This window comes from Adelges cooleyi, unplaced genomic scaffold (genome assembly GCF_023614345.1).
Source record: "Adelges cooleyi isolate 19-005CV unplaced genomic scaffold, UGA_ACOO_1.1 ACOO_flye_CR_arks_rails_tigmint_CR_PRNA_651, whole genome shotgun sequence".
Classification (NCBI taxonomy): Eukaryota; Metazoa; Arthropoda; class Insecta; order Hemiptera; family Adelgidae; genus Adelges; species Adelges cooleyi.
The window spans coordinates 1,578,379-1,602,635 of NW_026096352.1; the positions used below are offsets into that span (position 1 = coordinate 1,578,379).

General features: G+C 31.0%; 1 protein-coding gene across 2 annotated transcripts; it reads right to left on the reverse strand.

Annotated features, from left to right (window-relative positions):
- Window positions 1-5,449: 5,449 nt before the first annotated feature.
- Window positions 5,450-17,699, reverse strand: LOC126844423 (uncharacterized). 2 transcript variants are annotated; one of them, XM_050582610.1, is made up of 4 exons: window positions 16,821-17,049; window positions 11,533-11,619; window positions 7,988-8,641; window positions 5,450-6,529 (listed from the first exon to the last, which is right to left on the reverse strand). In XM_050582610.1, the coding sequence occupies exons 1-4, from the start codon at window positions 16,921-16,923 to the stop codon at window positions 6,339-6,341; spliced, it is 1,035 nt and encodes a 344-aa protein (XP_050438567.1). In that variant the 5' UTR covers window positions 16,924-17,049; the 3' UTR covers window positions 5,450-6,338. The 2 variants fall into 2 exon arrangements, with proteins under 2 accessions (XP_050438567.1, XP_050438566.1); XM_050582609.1 differs by lacking the exon at window positions 16,821-17,049 and adding an exon at window positions 17,241-17,699 and having other exon boundaries at window positions 5,451-6,529.
- Between the last annotated feature and the right edge of the window lie 6,558 nt (window positions 17,700-24,257).

Below are 24,257 nucleotides of genomic sequence, written 5' to 3' on the forward strand. Positions count from 1 at the left end.
TATGTCCTCACCCCCAATATGCCCCGGCCTCACTGTACTGGCATTGTTTTTTGCTATCAAATTACCAAATTGCAGTATAATTATAACTTCTTCGTTTCTAAACATAATGTTAATAATATCAGAATGCAATTACTCAACTACTTAGTAAGCCTCATTGCAATGCCATATTTCCCATTGAGCAAAATAGGTCTCTTTATAGGCTTTGGCCCCCAAATTAAAGACACCTCATTTGATAATGACACTTTCTAAATCAAGAAGACGATACATTTTTCCTTATATATAAACAATACAAATTCAAACAAAAAAATAGTAGGTAATGTATTACCATCTTGAGTTAGGTCGTTTAGCTAATGTAGGTTTTAAGTATCTACACAATATTATTCGAAAAATTCAAGTTGCCGTTTTCTTTATAATATGGTAATCCAATACAAAGTAAAACAATTCCTATATGAGGCTAATGTCCCGTTTAAGGGGACAGGGGGAATAACTTTGGAGTGTCCTATGTAAAGAGAGGAGCAATGTAGGACGACGATTTCAAGAGTTATAGGAAAAAACAGCTATACAAATTAAGCCAAGTAGAAAGTAAATATACAAGACCAAAGATTTATTTAACGTTACCTCTGAACTATCTGAATGGATATCATCTTTCTGGACACAGCTATCCGAGCTGCTGCTTGGGCAAACAGGGCATCTGGCCGACGATTTGGTCGTTTTGGAACTACAGACCGACTTGCTTCGATCGGTGCCCCTGGTGCTACTGTAGCCGGTCTCCCGCAAGAATGATTCGACAGACGTGCAAGACGAATCGACATCTGAACATTCGTCCGAGGATTCCTGTCGGTGTACGTTGAGCATATTATTATCGAGCATGAATTATTAAGTGTACAACAATGTATGATTTGAATAGGTTCTGTGTACTTGTCTGTACGGTGTCTCGGTACCCAACGAATCCTGGTCGGCCAGGTCGTTTGCGGTGGTCACCTGTCTGGCACTATGGTGAGTTGTTTTCGCCGAAACCTGAGTCATCGATTCGCTTGGGCTTTGGCTTTTGCTTTGGGTTGTCGGATTTTTGGATGTAACAACACCGCGAGAACAATTGACGGAATTTTGAGTTTCCATCTTTCGCTGGAACTGCAACACAAACCGTTAACAACCGAAACCTTATTCAGCAGTAATACATTTTAAAAAAATACGTCTTCAGCGTTAGATTTTAATTTTGTTGTGTCGTGAAAATGTATTTTTTAATATTTTCTGCGTATCCATTATAACTCTTGTAACAAAATGTTCATTCCATCATCTAATATCTTATTATACATTCACACAAGCATGTATTGTATTACTATAATACTTATATATGTATAATATACAAGGTGATCAATTTATCGTGAACCACTCAATATCTCACTGGGTTTAATTAATAGTTAAATATTTTTTTTAGTATTTTTATATAACGTGATCTAAATTTTCCACAAATACTCATGTTATTATCCCCTCCCGAATGGTTCACGATAAGTTGATCACCTTGAATATACACAGGTAAATAAATTGAATAGATGTACTTATTTGGTAATAAGCCTAATGATCATATAAGTACTAGTCAGTGAGTTTAGTAGTCGGCCAATGAAGGTATAAACTGGTCTAAATGCATCATCAAACTTTATTTTATACTACATGTACACGAGACACCCGTCTTATATTATGAACCTCAATAATAGATCTAACCGTACCACGTGAACTATTAATGTCGATATAAAACTATTTTAGATATTTTGTTATTTATGAAATGCATCTTACACAATTAATCTGTTAAGACAAATTACAATATTTTAGGCCTTTTCCACTTTTTAAGCCGTGAAACCCTTATTTTATTTCATATTATCGAAAATGGTTTGCAATGCGTTGCTAGGAATTGGGAAATTTGTAAATACTGATTATGTATTTAATGTGAAGTTAATTACCACGAAGTTAGTTTAGTTTTATATCTATTATATTCTGTCTATCTATCTATAGTATATCTATTTATGTTCATGTAATTTATATATTATTTTTTATCGTTTCCATTTCCCTCCAAAAAAGTTTAGTACTTATATTTAATTCACCATTTTTTTAAGAAAATAATTACCCTGTTTAAAATTTGGATAAGTTACGGTATTTAAATTGTAATTATTTAACTTCAAAGCCACTTGAGGTGTTTTAATCAGTGTAAATAATAAAAATATGATTATAACTCCAAGGGTAAAATAATTGTAATAATTGTATTGGGCATCTCGTCAGTTGATGTGACGAAACCCAAAAGTGACTTTCACAAATTGTACAGGAGAGCAAAATTAATATTACATTTTGAACACATTGAATTGTGATTCAACCGAGAATTAGAAAAAAGAGGCCTGAATGAGAATGTTAAGATGATGTGTGTAGAGTTATTAGGTTAAACAAAATAACGAATGTGTATGTAAAAGGAAGTTTAAATATTTCGAGGGGAAAACAGATTTGGGCATGTGCAAAGTGGAAGTGGAAGAAAGTGAAACGTCAAAGATGTTGAAAGAGCGGGGGTGGAGAATAAGAAGATCCAGGCGCGGTGTGTACATGCAATGCAGAACTGTGTAATAAATATAGATCAGTCCTCTCAGCGTGGATGGTGTACAAAATCGAGACTGTTATTCCCGTGGCAACCGAACACATTGTTATTGTACTAATAATAGATATTATGTCCTCTGGCGGTTTCCGTGTAATTTCTAGACACGTCTGCCCGGATCTTGATTACTTACCTTGTAGACCATCAATTCCAGCATAGAACTCAGAGTCAATTGAAACACCCAGAGCAGCGTCCACAAGGCGAACGCCCAATTCAACAGGTAAACCGTGATATCCAACAGCCGGAACAAAACGCCCGAACCCTCTAGATAATAATTGTCGCATCTGCACCGCAACAAACAACACATCACACTGTCCCGCGAATACATGTCCGGTGTGGCGCAAACCGTGTCCCTAGTATTGTCCGAATAACTATATACTGTATATTATCTGTACTGTATGTTATCACATGAAATATGGAAAATTTAATTTATTTTTTATTTTTCGCTTTTACTTTGTTTACACGCGCCAAAACGGAATAACGGCGTAGCTATGGCAGTGACGTCTGATAGACCAGTGAGAGGTCAAGTCCGATAAAGTGTTGAACCCGAAGACCCGGAATCGGAACTGCTGTTAACCCTTGTATAGTACCGCGACTTTGACTCGGTCTTGTCGTGTCATCGACTCGATTGTGTAAAATAAGTGTTTTGTTGTTATTATAAACTCCATGACAGCGCAACACGATAATAATAGCTGTGTAATAATTGTATTTCTTTAATGACGATATTATTAGACACATAAAAACAGCATTACCGTAGGATAACACAAAATTAATCAGTGGCATTACATTAATGTTACTCAAAAGAGTACCTCAACAACATCGCTTGGTGCTCATAACAATTAGTATCATAGTATAGTACTTACTACTTTTTGCCGAACCTAATCGGACAGTCGGTAGACCATTTTGTAGGTATGAGAAATTCTTTCAATACGCTGTGTATTGGTCGAATATGTCTTGGATATTATCATATTTTAATGCTCGGTTTAATCACAGTTCAATGTGTACAAAATTATTTTACAATTTTACAATTATTTTACAATTTTGTGAAGTTACTTTTGGGTTTCGTCACATCAATTGTGAAGAGATGCCCAACAAAATTATTAGACCCTTGTTGTTAATAACACATTTTTTTGTTTATTGGTACAATTTAAAGAAATAATATTTAATAAGGCATGAATAAAAAAAAATTATTACATTTATTGAATTGTAAGTTTGAATGATATATTGTCATTGAAGTCCAATCAATTATTTATACTGATTCAAACACCTCAAGTAGCTGTAAAGATAAAAAATTACAATTTCAAGGCCAAATTATTTTGAGTTGGAGAATTATTTTCTTTAAAAAAACTGTTGACTTAAAAAATTATTAAAACTTGAATAGGGTCTTACACTATTTACACGCCTTTTTTCTATTTCTATGGCTTCTCTGGACAAAATCAAAGTTGATGTTGTGGCCTTTTTGACCTACATGTTCTGCTACGGCTGACTTCTTGGTCTTATTGTAGTCCACATATTTTTCATGTTTCTCGGCCCGTACTTTAATAGGTCGTCCTGTGTGACCGATGTATGTAGTCTTGGAAGTTCATCTTTTGGACTCCGAAAAAATTCTTCTAATTTCTTCACCGTAGAGAATACTGTCCTTACACTATATTTGCTTGCCACCTGTGCTATGCGTTCAGTCAGTCCACTTATAAACAGAATATCTACTGTGCCTTTAATCTCTTCTTCTTCTTGGCGAACTCCCATTGCGCTATGTTGCTTGTTTTCCCGTTCTGCGTTTCGTAAGGCTTTGATCACTGCATTTACATGCAATACGAGCAACATCGAACCAGAGCCCTGAAGATGAAACATACAAGTGTTTCGAAACGTTGGCGAACCAGTCAAGATATCCAAATGAGAGTAAATAATTAAGGCGTGTAAATAGTGTAAGCTGTGACTTAGTTTTGATCACTATTTTTTTTGGTGGGGGGAAATGAGGAGTAAACCTCAAATCCTTCTTTTTTCACAGACTCGAACAATTTAGAATAATATTTTTCTTTTAGCGATTGGGCTCTTTTTGATCTACTGTAAGTAACTTTTAGAATAATGACAAAATATTGATTAAACAGTTAATCTACTTTAGCTACTATTTACATGGTTTAGTCTTAGAATATTAAAAATAATGTTTGGGAAATATCAACTTATACATATTATTTTGTTTAAAGTAATTTTCTTGCCAATCATTTAAAGCCTAGGCACTATTTAGAAAGTTAAAGGATGAGTTAGTTAGAGAAATAGGCATTCGAGAAAACTGCGATTAAACTTTAAAGTTGTAAATGCACTTGATAGCACTTAAGTTAGATGGCATAACAATTTTGTTTTAAAATATTTCTACGTTTCTACTTGGAATTATACGGTTTTTAATTTGTGTTTTACTTTCATTTTCAAATTATCAACATCATGTTTGAAAAAAAAAATGTTTTTCATTTATTATAACTTATAAGTATTAACTAGGGAAAAAATGCAATGTAATACTATTAAGATCCTTCACTAAAACATTTAAATGTTTCTAAATGGAGAGTAATTTTTTTTAAACTAGGCCGCCTCGACTATTCATTATTTTTTTATAGGAATCTACAATAAATTGTAAAAAGTAAAAAAAAAAAATTGAACTCAACTTAAGTACTCAAAAAGTGCCCCACATGTGTTTATTAAGGGATTGAAAGTTTAATTCGACGTTTACAGAGTTTGTTTTTATCTACAATATTTTGGTGGCATTTTTAAAATAAAAAGGCGTTGAATTATTTTTTTTGGGTTATGGTAATATTAACTTAAGAACAAAATAACGTTTTGGCATTTTAATATAATACACAGTAATATTAAACAATATACAATATTCTTGGTAATACTCACAAACTGATAAACGTTTAAAACATAATAGAAATGTTATAAGCGCTTCAAAGCGGCCGCTCGTGTTATACATACAGGAGATAAGTTAACATTAATAACAAAAAAATATATAAATTTACTAGTCTATGCGAGAGCGAGCGTCTTACTGCAAGCAAGCAGAATAATATTATTTTAGTAAACATTTTTTTGTAATTAAAAATTCAATCCTGTATTTATAACATAATTATTATTATATAAAATCAATAGCTCGCCGATATACAATATGAATAATTCAAACAATAAAAAAAATTAATAATCAACAATAATTCAATATAAAACAGCTCCAGAAAAAAAAATGTTGTTCATATTATAAGGAGTGTGTGTAAGTAATATATAACGTGCAAATATAAACAATAGTAAATAATAATAATATAGGTATGAAAAAATCGAATAATATGTATAGTTTTGACGATAATGGTTAAATATAAAGCAGTATAAATGAAAAGACATAAAAATAATAATAATAAAAAAATTATAAAGTATAAGTACAATGTTGTAATTTACATGCATGGTGTTTGGTGGGTACACTGAGAGGAAAAAAATCACATTTTTGGTAAATTCGTAAAAAATCGAAACCACAGTTGCTGAAATCGAGACAATGTGGATTTTTTTCCAATAGCGTGTAATGAGTAAACTTTTCCAAGGCTTGGTGGGTATTTTTAAACACACCCTTGTGGTGTATTTGAAAATTCCATCGGTGCCAAAGGAAAATTTTACCCAGCTTTTTTTTGTTTTTGGTTTGTTTGTCTTTTAATACGGAAATTGTGCCACTCGGTCAGAACAAAAGGCGTAGCAACACGACGAACAGTACCGTGCCCAGAAACGATCTGGAAAACGTTACTATGTTATTGTCGATCTCCTTGATTTTCATTTCGTACTTGAACGACGGTTTGTCCACAGTGTCCACGTTGTACCGTTTACTAACAACACTGCTGATGTTGCTAACAGGTGTCGTCGATGCTTTGCCTGTTAATGAAATTATTATTAATAAAAATATTGTTTTCTTAACGAAAGACAAAATTGGATTTATTGAAAACACACTAAACTTGGACATAACGTTTTCCATAACGCAAAAATGACTTTTGGTAAAGGAAAATACTCGAGGACGGTGTTTATATTTTACATTTTTACAAGTAATAGATAATATTACAGAGCACATAATATGTTATATTTATAGGGAAAAATAATTATTACCCATATCAGTGTATGGGAATTACACAGGAAATTTGTAGAGTGAAGCATAAAAGCGAATGGAACGAGACGGTACATAAAAATTTGATGAGGGATAGGAGAGAAAGAAAATCAATTATATCACAAAGGTTAGTCAAAATTGAGACATTACTCGCCCGTTTACTTGAAAGGTCCTGTTCAAATAGGATATGAGAGTAATCGTAGGGAGGACAGGGAATATTAAGCTTGAAGGCAACAACATTGACACTTGTAGATGAAGACTCTAATAGAATACTGCCATATTCAAAGATAAGGCTTACTGAGGAGGAACATAGAGCTTTAAGAGGTAGAGCAAGATGTTTAAAAATTGTGTAACTTAATTTTTTTGCAGTACAAAATATTTTTTCTCGTGTCGTTTGTGGCTATTCGACAGAAATTTTACGACACAACATAAGGGTTTTTGCCAGGCTCTGGAAGTGAATGGTAGTCTCTCTCTTTTAAGACAGTCACCTGTCCATAGAGAGAGAGACAACCCGTATAATTAAATTGGTAGTTTAAAACAGTAGGCACAAATGTTTTTCGTACATTAATATTTGGACCTCTTCGTTTATAAATACAACGATCATTAGATTTTAGTAATTATTTCAATGGACCCAGATTGGAATTACAGAACAATGAACATGAAGTGTAACATGTCGACTGCCGCAGCGAAGAAAGCTGATTTTTGTTACTTTCGCGGAGAGCGAAAAAGAATTATCAATTTATAATGACACAAAAATGCGATTTTATAAAACTTGGATGTTAATTGCTTAAATCGGATCTTATCTTGTTGAATGACTATTGTGTAAAGACAAATATTTTCAAACATTTTTAAGAGAACAGATAAGACGAGTTTTCAATTTAAAATTGGATGGGATTACTGACTTTAATTGTTTTAAAGTGAGATAGAATAAGAAGTTACATAAATTATGGAGAAAATGAGAGAGAATAAGCTGAGACGATTCGGTCATGTTATGAGAAGAGATGAGGCAGATGCGGTGAGATGTGTTATGAAGATGAATGTAGAGGGAAGAAGAGGAAGACCAAAGAAAAGGTGGATGGACGGTGATATGCTGGAGTGTTTGAACGAGATGTAGGACTAGGGTGGCCGACCCCATGTAGTTGGTAGTGTAAGGCAAAGATAAAGAAGAAGAATTGTTTTAAAGTGAGAAATTCGACTCTAGCCGCTTCTGCAAAGATAATAGTCGTAGTTACCTTGGTTTTTGTCGAGTTCCATCGTCAGCGTTGTGTCTACGAACGCAGTCAAAGACTCGTTATCGTCATTGTCGTTGTCACAATCTACTAAAGTGTCGATCGACAATGGCGGTGACGAGTCTTCTTCAGCGGTCCTGGCATCGGCCATGCTTAGCAATTGCTTCTCGATGACTATGTGCTCGACCACTGCCGAGATTTCTTCACGGACCACTTCCACAGGTAATATTTCTTCACGGACCATCTCCACCGGTAAGATTTCTTCACGGACCACCTCCTCAACGGCGGGTTTCTTCGACTGGGCACCGTCGTCGTTGTAGTAGCCGTTGATTGTGTTGTTATTGATAGTTATGCCATAAGCAACCTCCGAGTCTCTGGGCCAACAGTCGGTCTGATCGCATTTGGGTTGTGGTGCCTGTGCAGCAACGGTCGCCAAAGGTATTGGAGTTGTCGGCGACGGAGGCCTTTGAGTTTCCGACTGGCAAGTGTTTTGGGGCTGCTGTAACGGTTTGTGATACGACCGGAAAGGCGGTCTGTTCTTACTCGACCAACTGGAATATTTGGTGAACCGGTGACGTTTCTGGGGCTGTGGCAAATCGGCGTTCTCCTTGCCCATTTTATTGGTCATTTTTCTCGCCACGTCCGAGTTGGACGACGCTGAAATCATAGAAACCGCGTTAAAACTAGTTCAAACATAATCCAGATCTAGGCGTGTGATATGGTCGTGCACGGGCTCAGCTTTAGCAGCAGATAAAATTGTTTTAAAGATATTTTAAACGACATAACCGCTGCCAGAAATAGATTTTTTCTAAGTCCGAAACCGAATCTTTCATAGATCCTAAGAAATCTATTGAGTTAATTTTAAGTGAAACCGTAGGTTATATTTGCAAATAATAGAATAATACAGATATTTGATTTTGTTTGTTTCCAATAATAATCACCAACCCTCGTAACTTTTTCAATCAGATGGAATGAAATTTGCCCCGTTGAAAAGGCCTGAGGACTAAAACTTCTCCTTTATCTAAAGTATATATTAAAATATATAAAACAAAAAAAATGTTTGGTTGACGGAAAACTCCAAGAAAACGTCTAAGCACTCGGTGAACTTTACAGCAAAGTTTTTAAAACAATGAAATCGTCGTGGCGAATTTCTACAGATTAAGGATCTCTGTTTTGTTAATGACAGTTTTAAAACAAACGTCGTCTAAACAACCGGCCACAAGACGTTAAACGATCCGCGTTATACATGATACGTATGTATAAATGACTAAAACGAAACAGTCCAATGTAATTGATGACGTAATCTAGAGAACTTTTGAACAAGAACCGCAAATGGGTAATTATTATTTATTAAAGTTATTAGTGCAGTTATCGTGGAATCAGTTAAATTGTAATTTTTAGTAGCTAATAACAAAAACTTATAATTCAAACAAAACTAAATGCGAAAGCGCCAAAGGGTTGGAGGTGGGACAATCACACAGCAATATTAAATTAAACACAATTTTTACAGTAATTACTAGTTTAGTGGAAAATGTATTTTAAACGGCAATTACAGAACCTTTAAACCGAAACGTTATTAAATATTGTCACGGGGCTAAGAAGAAGACATTAATAATTGCCTTACGGAATGATAACGAACTGATTCGTTTTAATTAATGATGCGGCTCGATAAAAATTTCCATACTAGTCCATTCCGTCCCTCTGACCAGACAATCATTTTTATTTATTATTTCAACGTCATTTATAATATTTCATAGAATTTTTACCCGAGTGATTCCCGACTAAATTCAGTTGTCTATTAACAGTTGCCTGCTAATTACTAAGGTAATTGGCTATTTGGATAGATTTTCGCGACCGAATCGACTTCGTATCGGTTGGAATAACGAAACCCAATAACTTATGTCTAATAGCAAAATTTGAAAACTCATAATGTGTGTGTGTGTACCGTCGTCTTGTGTAAGCTGAAACAATTCAAAAGGTTTCACGAACACGTGTGACTTCATGGCTTTGATGTATAATTGCGAGAAAGCAAACTCATTTGCCTTTGACTATGCGCTATAACAATTGAACGCTGAACCGCTTTCTTTGATCAGTGCATTTTTCGATTCAAATTCATATTAGATTGGTTCTTAAGGGTAGGCGGGGAGGGGAGCAAAATCCACAATGTTTGAACTCAAAAAGATTTCCACTAAAACGTGAATAGGTTTTTGGAAATTTAATCTCGACGCTCTTAAGCATCTTAAAAATGGTTAGATTAAAGGTTAGATATATTTTCTCGAAAATGTTTAAACGTTTTTGTTTGAGCTATACGGAGTTGAAATTCAACATACGATCAAGTATACTTTTGGGAGAACCAAATAGAGAAAATATAAATAAATAATTTTTTTTTTTAATTATCTGTCAGTATTTTCTAGTGAGAGTTTAAATATTGACAAAACACTCTTAGGTATAACCATTTTAAATGAGCCATACAGCATACTAATATTTATACCTATAATGGGTTTTTCTCGTTAGAAAAAAGTGTAGGTTTTAATTGTATTGATTTTATAAAATAACATTTGTATTTGAACTATGAACTTGATAAAACCTCATCTAAGTATGTTTTTTTGAAATAAAAATGGTTTTATAAATTTGCGTCATACAAATCATTTCTAAGCTTAGTATAATTTAACACTCTACGATTACATAGATCATCGCATCATAAGCGACTCGAAAAATCATTTTAATCTTTAAAAGATTGCAATTGTTGTAAAATTTAATGTTTCGAAAACAAGTAAATTTAAAATAATTTATATTTATTTTAGTGATATTGTTTTATCATAAGTAAAATAACTATTTCAATTAGTTTGAATGCAGAATAAACAAAACTATAACTATAAAAACAAGCTATATGCTCGTAACTCAGAAACAAGAACATAGAATGAGAGTTTACATAAATCACACTTACATGACACACATAAATGGACTGCAGTCATATTTAAGATGAAAGCAATTTATTATTAGTAGTTAACTAAAGCTCGTTTGACGGTTTTTAAACAAAATAACAATATTATATTATACTGCGAAAATGTGATATAACAATATACACCTACCTAATTGGGAAAACTGTATTCTAATAAACAATAGTTGTCTTCATTTAAACATTTTAGAATGGTGTTCAAATTTGATTTTAATAAATAACGTTGGTTAATAATAATATTAGAAATAACTAATTAAATAATGATTGATGCAATTGATAACTACCTTTCGTTTTTATTTTATTAATGAATACAACATCAATTTATTGTTGTTTAAAAAAAAAAAAAATAAAATAAAATAATATTCAACGAATTTCAGTAAAAAATAACTAATAAAACAAAAATTAAAATTATTTTTAAAATAATAGACTAATAATGAACATATTATTATTATTCACTCGCATGATAAAATGCAATTTTATTCGAATAATGTCTAAATTTTTTTTGTTATATATAATGTTAATTGTCACTTTACTTAATCAAAAACAAAAAACTTTTTCGAATAGACAATCAAATAAATGTACTGCTCACCTGTTGTGTCATCTCTGCATTCTCCTTCCATGTCACTACTCGAGGACCCATGTGAAATGTCACTCAACAAATGTAACGGTGGTAAAACTAAAAGCAAAACATAATATACAGAATTATTGTTTAAGTATTTTTCGAGTATTTTACAACGAGGCAAACATTTATTTTAATATTATAAAAATTGTTTATGATAATCTATCAAAATGAAAAATCATAACAATACAACATAATTAACACGGTTAGTAAAATTTTACAAACACGTGTTATTAATAATAACGCATGTAACTTGCATACAAATAATTTGGTTTTATATGTGTTTAAAGCTTTAACTACGCAATAGAAACAAAATAATATGTCCGTCGACCATGACGAGTGCAATTAAGCCACGTCGACAGTAGCCTGTTCCCGGATGGGTGAACACCGCCAGGTGTCAACCAAGCAGATCAAGCTTTTATATGTAGGTACATACCTGTCGAAACCTAATAATAACATAAATACTGAAAAAAAAAATATATATATATTACCCGGTTGCAGTATATATCTAGAGATCATTTCCATCCATAGTAATGATTATTAATATGCTCAAACCAAATTTTATTGATTGCCTAATGCCTTTTTAAGGATTCATCGTTATTTTACTTAATTGATTTTATATTATGTTTTTATATTTCTGATGGAACGAAAATATTGTCATTTGTTTAATTATTTATGCTGTCCAAAGTCTAATGATTGTGTAATCATAAGTAATAAAAAAGTTAAAAAAATATAAGAAGTAAATTTCCAAGCTGAACCATTCCATTTGAGTTGTGAACAACAATTTTAATGTACAGTACTAAATAATCAATCCTATGTACACATTGACAACAGAATAGAAAAACAATAATTTCTTTCCAATATTATACGATTTATATTATAATTTATATTTTATACTATATTGATGAAAATGTAATTGTTTTTAAATTGTGGTTTATATAATACGTGCTGTTTGTAAAATTATCACTAAAAATATTGCTTTAGGTACCATTTTTCTATATTTTTACCAACAAGATTTACACTATTTTAGAGTGTGTAATCAAAAAGACAAAGGGGATTTATTAGACACATTATCAGATCTGTACACTACAAAATTACACGAATAATAATTATTCATAAATTCTAGGCTGATAAAAAGTAGGAGCTGAGAGTAGTTAAGATAAGTTTTATTAATGATTAGTAATGAATAATTGATCATGATTATTTTTTAGGAGTTTCACGGTGATTTGTTCACTTATCTCAGTGTTTACCTAAACGTTCATTTAATTATCTTCCTCGGATACTTCCAGAAAAAATAAATTATTTGCCAAATAAAATAATTTATTTACTGCTGATATACCAACGGTATAAAAATTATTATAAAACAATAAAAAAAAAAACATTTAAAATAAACAGACACACATATTTGTTTTATTTTTACTAACAAACTGTGGAGGTTTACTAATAATGTGTTGCATTTATGTGTTTGGATCCAAATGCTCTATACGACAAAATGATGAACTTATAGAGACATGCTACAAATTTCAAAAAAAATGGTTTATTAAATTCCAAATGTTTTAAAGGTATTATTTAAATATTTCTTACCCTTTCCGCTAAATTAGAACGAATTATTAAACAAAAAATTATCTTTAATAGTTTCCTAAATATATTGTTATAGAATTTATTAGATAAGATAGAGAAAAATATTGTTCGTTTACCTGAGTCATAACAAAATAAACCGGACATAATTATTTGTATCATGTCATGCTAAATAATGACAATTTTTAAAATGAATGTATTTGTTATTTTTTTTTTTTACACAAAATAAATGAAAACACTTCGTAAGTGATCTAAGTTTGGAGTCGTCATTATTATATTGCCAACACAGTTACATTATTATTTAAATTATGTGTGTATATTTTTTTATCAGTAACGGTGGGGGAAATGGGGGGTCGGTGGTTCAAGCTCACAATTCAGAAAGAATATGTCTACTTTTCAACTGAAATGTCTTTTTTTGTCTTCGAAAATGGCCTTTATAAATAATGGCCAATGCAAAACGGAGAGAGAATTATTGCAATGTTAATACTTATACATATTTTATCATGCGGGTAACAACGATGGTTTATGCAATAAAAAAACAAATGCAATAGAAAAATGTACACAACGTGTTCGGATTTTTCAAAGGGTAAGTATATTATTCGGGAGAGACATAAAGGTTCCCTACTTTAGAGACGTAGTGGTCGTTTGTTCCTGTAATAATAAAAATATATCGTTCGCATGCGAGACAAGCTTAAGAACACATTTTCATTAAATCCACCGACTTTTTCTACCCTTACTTCCAACTCCCTTTTTTTTTGGTACTAAAGAAACGTTTCTTTTGTAACCAGTAATATCTTAAAAGGGACAGTGTGTAATGTACACAGTGTATACATATACTTAATATTTTTACGACCGGTGATTTATACATTTTTTCTCTCACTGTGGATCGTTATGTTTAATTATTAGATAGAACGTCACACTATCTGGTTATAACTAAGTACTAAATAGTATATCACTAGTATAATATACTATATTGTTTCGCCATGAGATTTTATTAGCATACAAGTATTAATATTTTGTGTGAGAGGGATTGAGAAAATGGCATGGTAATAATTTTTAATTTTTCTCCCGTTTATTAATTAAAAGAGTTTTGTTTCCCCGTGTTTAACAACTCTTAATAATAACAAGACACCGTTCTGTGTTAATTACTGCTTGTACAATAACCGTTCTGTAAAATATAATAATTCTAACATGGTGATTCATTAGGCTCATAATATAAAAAAGTGACTAAAACAAAATGTTGTTTCACCCTAAGTAACCCGCAGTCTTAATAATTACTGAGTTAAAATTATTATAGTCATTAATGTCTAACTTAAATTTATAAAGAACCATTTTAATAAACTCAAAGTTGGGGTTTAAAAGTAAAAATAATTATTACTCACTTAATATAATATATAATTTGATTGAAAATTCAATACATTTTTTTTAAAAGTACCATAGGTTATTATTTTTTACAAAAACAGACATTATTTAAAACTTAAAAAATATTAATTTCTTATCTACAACTGTGTCGCAAATACTGAAAATTAAAACTTCTTGGGATGATTCAAAATTGTTTGTTTTCAAATTTCTTTTCGATTGCAGAGAAAAAGTATTATGGGGAGGAGAAAGGGCACATTTCCCCAGTTATGGCCATTGCCTTGAGCGAAAAATAAACTTAATTTATATTGTACCATAGATAAAATAATACTATTATTTAATCTAGGACTGTACCTATAAATTATGAAACCGCTCATGCGTTATAAAACACATTATACTAGAAATTCACGTCAATCAAACTGAAAGATAACAACCCACCTTGAAAGCCTCGCTGTAATATAAAACATGGATTAAAAGAAAAATATCATACAAATAGGGTTTTTTTCCAGGGAAGTAATAATTGGACAAAAAAACTAAACACGGATATCCATATAATTATTAATTTTTTTTAATAGCGTGTATAGCACTGTAACCATAGCTAATAAGCTAATAATACGTGTACATATATTATAGCAAAGAGTTTTTAACTATATTATATCTATATATAATATATTGGCGTTTTACTTAGAAAACTTAATATGATTTTTATTCCGATTATTATTACTATGTTGTTCTTTAAAATAGATTAATTATTACTAGAATAGATACAGGGTATACTAGTTTATTAAATCAAAATTATAAAAATTAAGATTAATGTTAATAGTTTATAAAAAACTAACCTTGTTATTACACTTGTACACAATTGCATAATAAAAAAAATATTAACTAAAAATTTGACATTTGACTAAATAATGAAATTGTATTTATTTTAAATAATTAATAAACATAAAAAAATTATTTGAAACAACAAAACAAAAAGACATTTTGAAACATTTTATAATTAATCAATTATAAAATATAATTAAAATACACATTTTTTAAGATTTAATTATTACTAACTGACTTGTCCAAAAATATCACGATATAAATAGTTATTTAAAAAAATTTCTCAATGAAATATAATTATAAACTTTATGATTACTAAAAATGATTTATTTAGTTTGGGTATTATTTAGATAAATAACTAACAATATAAATATACAGTAAAAAAGAAATTCATCATTTCATCATTCATTCCATTCCCTGGACATTTCTTTAAATTTCACTCTTTTGTTAATGGTGTTAAAGTCTGCATATTATAAATGTAAATACAGTGGGCATTTATAGCATCATATAAAATTAAACCAATAAAATTTGTATTCATAAATTATTTTTTTAAAGAAAAACCAAAAAACAAGGGTTATACAAATAATAATAACATTAATCTCATATGATAGTGACAAATTTGCATATAAGCATTTTTACAAAGATTTTATTACAAGCTTTTAATGTTCTATATGGTCAAGGTGATCAAAGTTCTACTTTAAAGCAAGTTTTTCCTAGAAAATAGTTGTTTGAGCTAAACAAATTGCAAATCAAATCTTTACTATATTAATAAAAAAACAAAAGTAGCTTTTAGATAGACTATAAAAAAAAAAGATTACTAAGGTGACTGCAAAGTCGCCACCTAAGTATTCGCTTATGACTTTTTGTTGTGAAACTTAATTCAGAATTTTTGTTTGATGATATTTTGTTTACTTTTTTTGACTTAGTGGAATAACAATTGTTAAGCGGATGGTGTGAAAACATTTTTGTTTTTATAAAAACGAAAATAGATTTTTTTGATATAGAAACTACCAATTAAACTACTAGTCGCCTGTCAAGGATATCCGGATTCCCTTCCAACCGCCGCTTTTGTTCTAGATAAACAGTGTATTATGGTAAAATATGTATTTATTTTTTTACGGTTTTACATGCACACTTTCATAACATTGCACGCATTGTCCATTATTTTATAATAATAATTAATCATGGTGTGTTTTATTTTGCAATATGCGGCGTGCATTAGATGACTGATAGTAGTAATTGTGTAAATAACAATAACCATAGATTGGGTATTATTTCAAATGTATCATTCACATTATACTTTCAATACTCGGGCTACTCGATTATGATCTAATTGACACTTTCTACACGGGTTTAACGTCGAAGCTTACCTAAAAAAAAAGGTCTGCGCGCTCCGAAGACTACGGTTATTATTATTACTAGGCGTAGGTATTATTATAAGTTAAAATATATCATAATAATATTATTTTACTATATAGTACTTTGTGTAAACGTACCGGCGTGTATACAAGTATAGTAACGCGGATATCTGTACATAATGGTGTAGCCGCGGTCGTTTATATGAACCGTCGTGGTACAACGTCCGGAACGGTTGAACATGACGTTACCTATGTATGTATATTATATTAATTGCGATACGATTAACGGGTTAGGTGCAAAAAGTTGTTTGTAGAATTTGTCAATTAGTAAAAAAAACACACAGCGATACACACTATAGTAGGAAAAACGCGTGGACAACGGTCACCTGGGCGCGGCGTTAACTTTAGAACCGTCGCAAAGGTCGGTCCAACGCTCTGTGATAGATAATCAAGTTAATATTATTATGTACACACACATAACATATGCCGATAACGAATCGCAAGGAGTCGACTTGTGAAAATATAATATCGGACCGTTTGTAATTTATTTGTACTGACCTTTTTTTTGTTGTTTTTGAAATCGGTTCATCGAGCTGGTCAGGGCCGACCAACAGGCTTCTCGGCCCTCGGCCCCGAAACTGTAGACCACGGGTTTCCTCTTGACCTCCGCCATGGCCGAGGGGGTGGGGGAGGGTTGTTATTGGTGTATTTGAATTTTAAAATATTTCCTATAACAACAGCTGTAATAGGTAGGTACTATTATTGTGGTCGCGGTAACGTCGTTTCCTGTGACACACGGTGCGCAGGTAACCGGCGGCGGCGGCGAGCGATCGATAATGATTTATTATATATTATAATATCGAAGAAATTAAACGACAACAAAGAAAAAAAAATTATTAATTAACTATCGGTTTTATCGTACTTGCGAAACACATGACAATATTATATACACTTTTCAGGCGCCTTCCACGGTTGTCGTCACGGGTGGACACGGCCGGTACACGCAAATAGACTGGCAAGCCAAGACGTTGGCTGCGACTCGGTAGAAAAAAACCCTTGATAAGCGCCCGGCGGTCCGCTAAATATAATTACCTTTCCTAGGCACGATGATAACGTACAACAGCTATATTATTATTATGTTGTTGTTATAACACACACCGAACAGGTATAATACCCGATAGGTGTACAATACCAATTAACTTGACCGAACCGGCTGGAGGGGTGATGACAAAATTGTATACGGGTCGCACAGATAAATCCGTGTACAGCTGTACAGGCCTATACATTATACAGGCTAACCGAAAATAAATAACAATAGTAATAATAGTAATATTGGGTAATTGATCAATCGCGATTTTGCGGCATAAGCAGCAACAGACTTTTTGCCGAAAACTTTAAAAACCCCACAACTTTCTTCGGAAATCTATACTAGGTTATGAGTGCGTAAACTTCCATACTAAATAATTTTGTTACAGATAGATTTTGCGAAAAAAATTTAGATTATTTTTTTACTGTTCTTGTAAATGCTTTGATCAATCGCGAGAATATGTATCTTTAAAATAAATATGGGTTTGAAAAAAAAATTGGTAAATAAGACCAGCGCATTTATAGTATACATTTTGGCCAAATTATAATCACACCCTGCTAGAGATCTAAACGCATAGATTAAATGAATGGTATAGGGAAAAAACAGCAGTCACTTTTTTCTAAACCTAAGAAAAACATGTATAAAGTAATGATTTAGATTTTTTCTAGTCACATTGAAATGACTTCTTTCGTCAAAATATTTATGTGTAAATACTAAATGTACACATCCAAATAGATACAGATTGTAAATGACCTGTTAAAAAAATAAACTATTTTTTTTTATTAATTTTTAAATTTCAAACGTGTCGCCATTCCTAATTGCTGGAATAAAGGCGTTTTTCCCTATTATAAATCAATAAATTGATTTGAAAACAATTGAGTCGACCGAAATCGATTTAAACTTATTTCTTCAAACTTTGCCTTTATTGTTTCCTTTATGAAATATCTGCTTCCTGTCTTTATAAAAATAAAGTAGTAATTTGACGTTAAACGGAAATGGAAACATGTTTTCTTCAGATATAGTCTATTTCGCCGAATCGGAATTATTTGTTCTAAGAAACATTTTCCATTTAAAATTGAAATCAAAACATTTGTGTTTAACAGAAAACGTCGATTCGAGTATTTTTGCTAGAGAAAATAATTTTTGAATAAAAAATACTTATTTATTCACGATTACAACCAAACGATGAACAGCTGAGTAAACATCATGTCAGCAGTGGCACAATAAAAGCTTTCCCCACCAGCATAGGCAGGCCAATATGTAGCGAGTCGTGTATGCAAGTAATCGCAAGCCAAAATACACTTAAATAGTATTAAATAATACCTACTCAATAAGCGCATTTTGTATTTTATACAGACAGAATACAGTTATTTTACTAAGTAGCTTAGAAAAAAACAGCTGATTAATAGGTAGATTTACCTTTTTGTTTAAAAAAAACACTTCTATAGTTACACTAATTTTTTAACTTCTATAGTTAATAGCGTTTAAGAGAATGAAAGAGGATCAGACTATTTTTTAAATAATTTTTTGCTTTTAATCGGCAAAACACATTTTTATACTGCTATGAGTCGTTTGAAAGTTAGGTACTCTTCTACAATGTTTATAGAAATTAAAAATACAAATATCAGTAATTATAAGTATAAAAATGTAGACTAGTACTTATTCAGCAATTAGTGTTGAATTATTTTGTGATTGCTGATAGCGCGAAGTGCGATGGAGACAAGGAATAACGTAATAAATAAAAAAGTTTTTGTCTTTTTACTACGTATTTTTATTTATTTATAAAAAATTATATGTATAACAGTATTAATGTTCCTAGAATACATTCCCATTAGGAGAAATTTTGTAGGACAGTTCTGTTCATAAAAGAAAAACATTATTACTACTCAGTACTCCGGTATCAGCAAAGGAAGTCATAAATCATATTAATTAATGATATTTGAAATTTATTCAATTTTACTTCAGATATAACAACAATAGTATAAAGCAGCCAAATATCATTAAATTTATACGCCAATTAATCATTATTCGTTATTATGCATTATTCATAATGCAAGAAGAGAAAAAATTGAAATAGTTATTTTATTAGAAAAAAACCAGTACAGTGGGGTCGGTGCATAGCGGGGACGGGGAGGTGACAGGATTACAGGAATTTTTATAAATAAAAGTGAATAAAATTACTTTCAAATAAACGCTTTGATGCTTTTGTTTTGTAATTTAATCGGTCATTTCAAAAACGACACAAGCCACAAAATTGAAATTGTATATTTATTTATTGTAGTTTTCTAAAGAAAAATTGAGTCTCCAACATTGAAATTAAAAGTAAATCTTATACTGCTACTGTGTTGGAGAAAACAATAAATTTTACTTGCATATATTACTTATTAGTTAAATATTTCTAACGTTTGTACTTTATAGCCACTAGCTGTCGGCTGTTGCCTGTTAGATTTAAATTTTTAACAATACTATAACCTTATATGGAGATTTAAGAAATTGTGTTTTTTTAATGATAGTATTATTTTTGAGAAACCAAAAAAATTGTTATTTTCTTTAAGTTAATGTTTCACCGAAGCTAAAAATAATGAAAATAGTTTGATGAAATTTCAAACTGCTTTCATAAAAACATCATAAATGCACTTCCAACATCTGTGAACTTATGCCACTGAAATAGAATTTATTAATTAACAACCAAGTAAAAACAGCTAAGAGTCTATATTATTAAAGTGGTGTAATAAAGGCAACAAAGTTATTGTGACAAAATCATAATATATACATATGGAATTTACCATCATTCATTTGAACAAACCATAGTGTGCTTTAATAATAAAAATATATTTAAAAAAAGTTGTTGCAGTACTTGGCTTTACTGATCAGATCAGCAAGTGCCTTGTGCTTGAGTAAGTGAATGCAGCGGATGTAACTTGGTGGATGCAAAGCGCACATTGCGGCAAAGCCCAACCACGGTGACGAGTTTATCAATGCCTTCATGTGTCGTGCCCGTATAAATATACTGATAACATTGCTGATGATGTACGCAATAAAATTTGTCAAAATTATTGGCGTTTAGGGGATTCAATAAAAATTGTTATACTTTTTAAGCTTTTTATTTTAACTGTCTTTTTATTTATAAAGACTTTTTTTAAAAATACTAAAGCCAAAAGAAACTTATAAAGACTTGAATTTTAATATAAATTAACATTTTACGCAACTATAGTTAACAAAAATAAAAAAAAAACAACTATTAATTGTGGTAAATGGTTTGGCATAAATTAAGTTAAAAAGTATTTTAAATATTATGTTTATTTTAATGAAATAATAATAATATAACCTTGCATTTTAAAATCATAAGCAGTATTTTGTTTTTATTTGATATTTTTGCAGTAGGTACCTAAGCAATATAAAGACTTATTTGGCTATTATGAATAATGAACAATTTAATCCATATTAAATTGAATACCATTATACCAGTCCACAACTATTATATTCGACTAATCGTGATCAAACTGTATTCTCAACAAAGAAGTTTACTTTATTTAGATACATTAGATATTTTTACAATTATGATAAAAATACTTTATTATTAATTTTCTTACCCGATTCCTCATCGGGCTCTTTCTTCCCTTACGTTTTCCAGGCATTGGACCGCGATCCAGCACGCTTGACCTATCGCTGTCCCTTATTACGGATATGTGAGACATTTTTGTACCACTATTAGGAGTTTTCCTTGGTCCTACGACCTCCAAATCCTTAAATATAGATCCCAGAACGTCCCGGATCGATTGCCGGTGAGAAAATGCCAAAAAGGACACTCCTTCACGGGAAACCTACGTATTTACCTATCGGTTGCTATACAATATAACAACGTTAAAAAAATGTTTTTTTAATTTTCCAACACGGTTGGCCAGAGCAGACCAGAGCTTTTGCCGTTGTTGATGCTGCTAGCTGCCAGTTGAACACCGGCTGCGGTGGATAAGGTACAGCTAAAATGGGTTGTGACGGATATAACGAATCAAATACAAGCTTATAGTTGACCGACGTATCAAACACAACCCAATACAAATAGACTCCTGTTGAACCTTCCATTTTCAATTGAACTAATGAACAAATTAACAAGTTATCACCGAATATAAAGTTTTAACAAAATAAATGATTATCCATTAATAATGATAATAACAATAAGTTAAACGCAATTACAAAATGTGACTAAGTTATACAAAGTTTTATGTATGAACACATTAAACCTAACCTAAACACGGTAATAATCGCTAACACAATCGATTCCATAATTAAAATAAACTAAAAATTATCAGTAAAAATTTTACATTTAAAAATTTTAATTCTAATATAAATTAATTTTATATACCTACGATTAAACGAGGTGTATAATATATACTAATTAAATTAAACTACTATATAAAAACCAATATACGAGAGGGTATGAGGACGGCGGGGAAATCTAAACGGAAATTGAAATATCTTCGAAACAAAAGGTCCACAAATTTCTTTTAATCTTGTATAATGTAAATAAGTTTCACTTTTATAATTAAGTAATATATATATATGTATATATTTGTTTTGCACATGATCGCCATTACCTATAAAACGGGGTAATACCAGTCACAAAAAAATACATGTAAAATGATGGAGAAAACTTTAAGTTATTAAATTTTATAACTGTACAAGGAACCCAGAAGCTGTACCTCTGATAACCGATAATACTGTCAACTATTCATTGATGACGTATTTTAACTGACACTGTCGGTAGAATTTTATGTTTATCGGTTTATCTTCGTGGTTTTATCGTGGCTTGCGCTTGCCATTTTAAAGGTACTGAATAAAATTGGGTATTGCTATTTCGGTACCCAACTTACTGCTCTCAAGTCTGTAGAGAAAGACCTGGTATTGTTAAAGCGAAGTGTTTGGGGACCAGTAGCAGGAATATATCTTGTGGGGGCTCCCTGTGTGATCCAGTTAAACTCAGGTTCACGTTGTTGGACGTTTGGACGTTTACCACCGCTGCTTTGTTGGTGTTGTCCGAGTGCCAGTTTACACCCCCTGACCTGTTAAATTCTGAGACAATTATGAAGTCTATGTCTTTTTCCTTCGCTATTTGGCACATCAGGGGTTGAGCTGCTTTGGAGCAATTCAAATTAGCTTGCATGGAGCTGTTAATTTTTGGCACAGCGGGTCTTTTCGCCCGTTGGTGGGTATACTGTATGTCAATAGTGGTATATTTCCTATTTTCTATCAAGTGAATGCAGAATATTTCTAACTGAAAAATCATACCAATCAGTTTATGGTATTTAGTCATTTTCGGTAATTCACAAAAACAATTGATTAGAAATATCATAATTGTTAAAAAAAAATGGTACTTAATAAACAGACACGACTGACCAATAAGGTTTATTTACACAGAAGTTTAAACTAAGAAACAACTGATTAATATTATGCACAACTTTATTTCGATTTAATATATTATAAAATATGTAATTATTGACGTAATGATATTATTTAACATTAATTTCTTTCAAAAACTAGATAAATAACGTTATTTAATTAATTACGCTAGAAATTTAAAATACTGAATTTTTTTTTGCTTTTCATTTCTTAAAAAGCTTCTGAGTGATGTTTTTTTGTTTTCTTACATAGCAATAGGTAAAAGGCAAATTGCACCAATTGGCAAAGAAACAACTTTAATTCACCAAATACATAAATATAAGTATAAATACATTGCAATTTTTATATTTTATTATTATATTTGTATACAATTTACGAAAATGATTATTAAACAATACCTATTATCGTTATATATTAAAACGGGTTTACATTATTCTGGACCACGATTTGTATTATTGATATATATTAAGTAATTTTGTTGTTTTTGAAAAACGTGGAAAGAGTGGGAGGTAAATAAAAAAAGTGTATACACTATACAGGTACTAAAAAACACACCATAGTAAAATAATTACCTTCTGAGCTACGCAGTGAAGATAAACAAATTAAATTCTCCTTTTTGTCTAGATAAATTATATACTATAGTCTTTATATATTAAGTCAGCGGCTAACAAACTTTTATAATTTAAGCCTCTCAAGAAATATATAATTTTTTTCACACCCCCCATGAAAAATACAAAATAAAAACATAATTGACATTATTTTTATGTCAATAGAAACATTAGCTTATTTAATTTTATTTATTACAAAATAATCAATTCGTACAATATTTGCTTGTTTTGCGTGTCATAATGTCTCAAAATTAGGTAGAATTAATAGGTTCATAATAATAAATAAATAAAATACTATTTGAATTATTCAAAAATTGATCATCAGCAAAAAACTATATTAGGCCACTTAATCACTAAATTATGCGAAACTATAATAGGTACATTGAATGGTGCTTGCATATAAAAAAGCTACTGAGTTGTAGTTCGGTTTTTTATTACTCATTTCGACGTCAAAAATGTAACTGCATGGTTCAAAAAACAAGT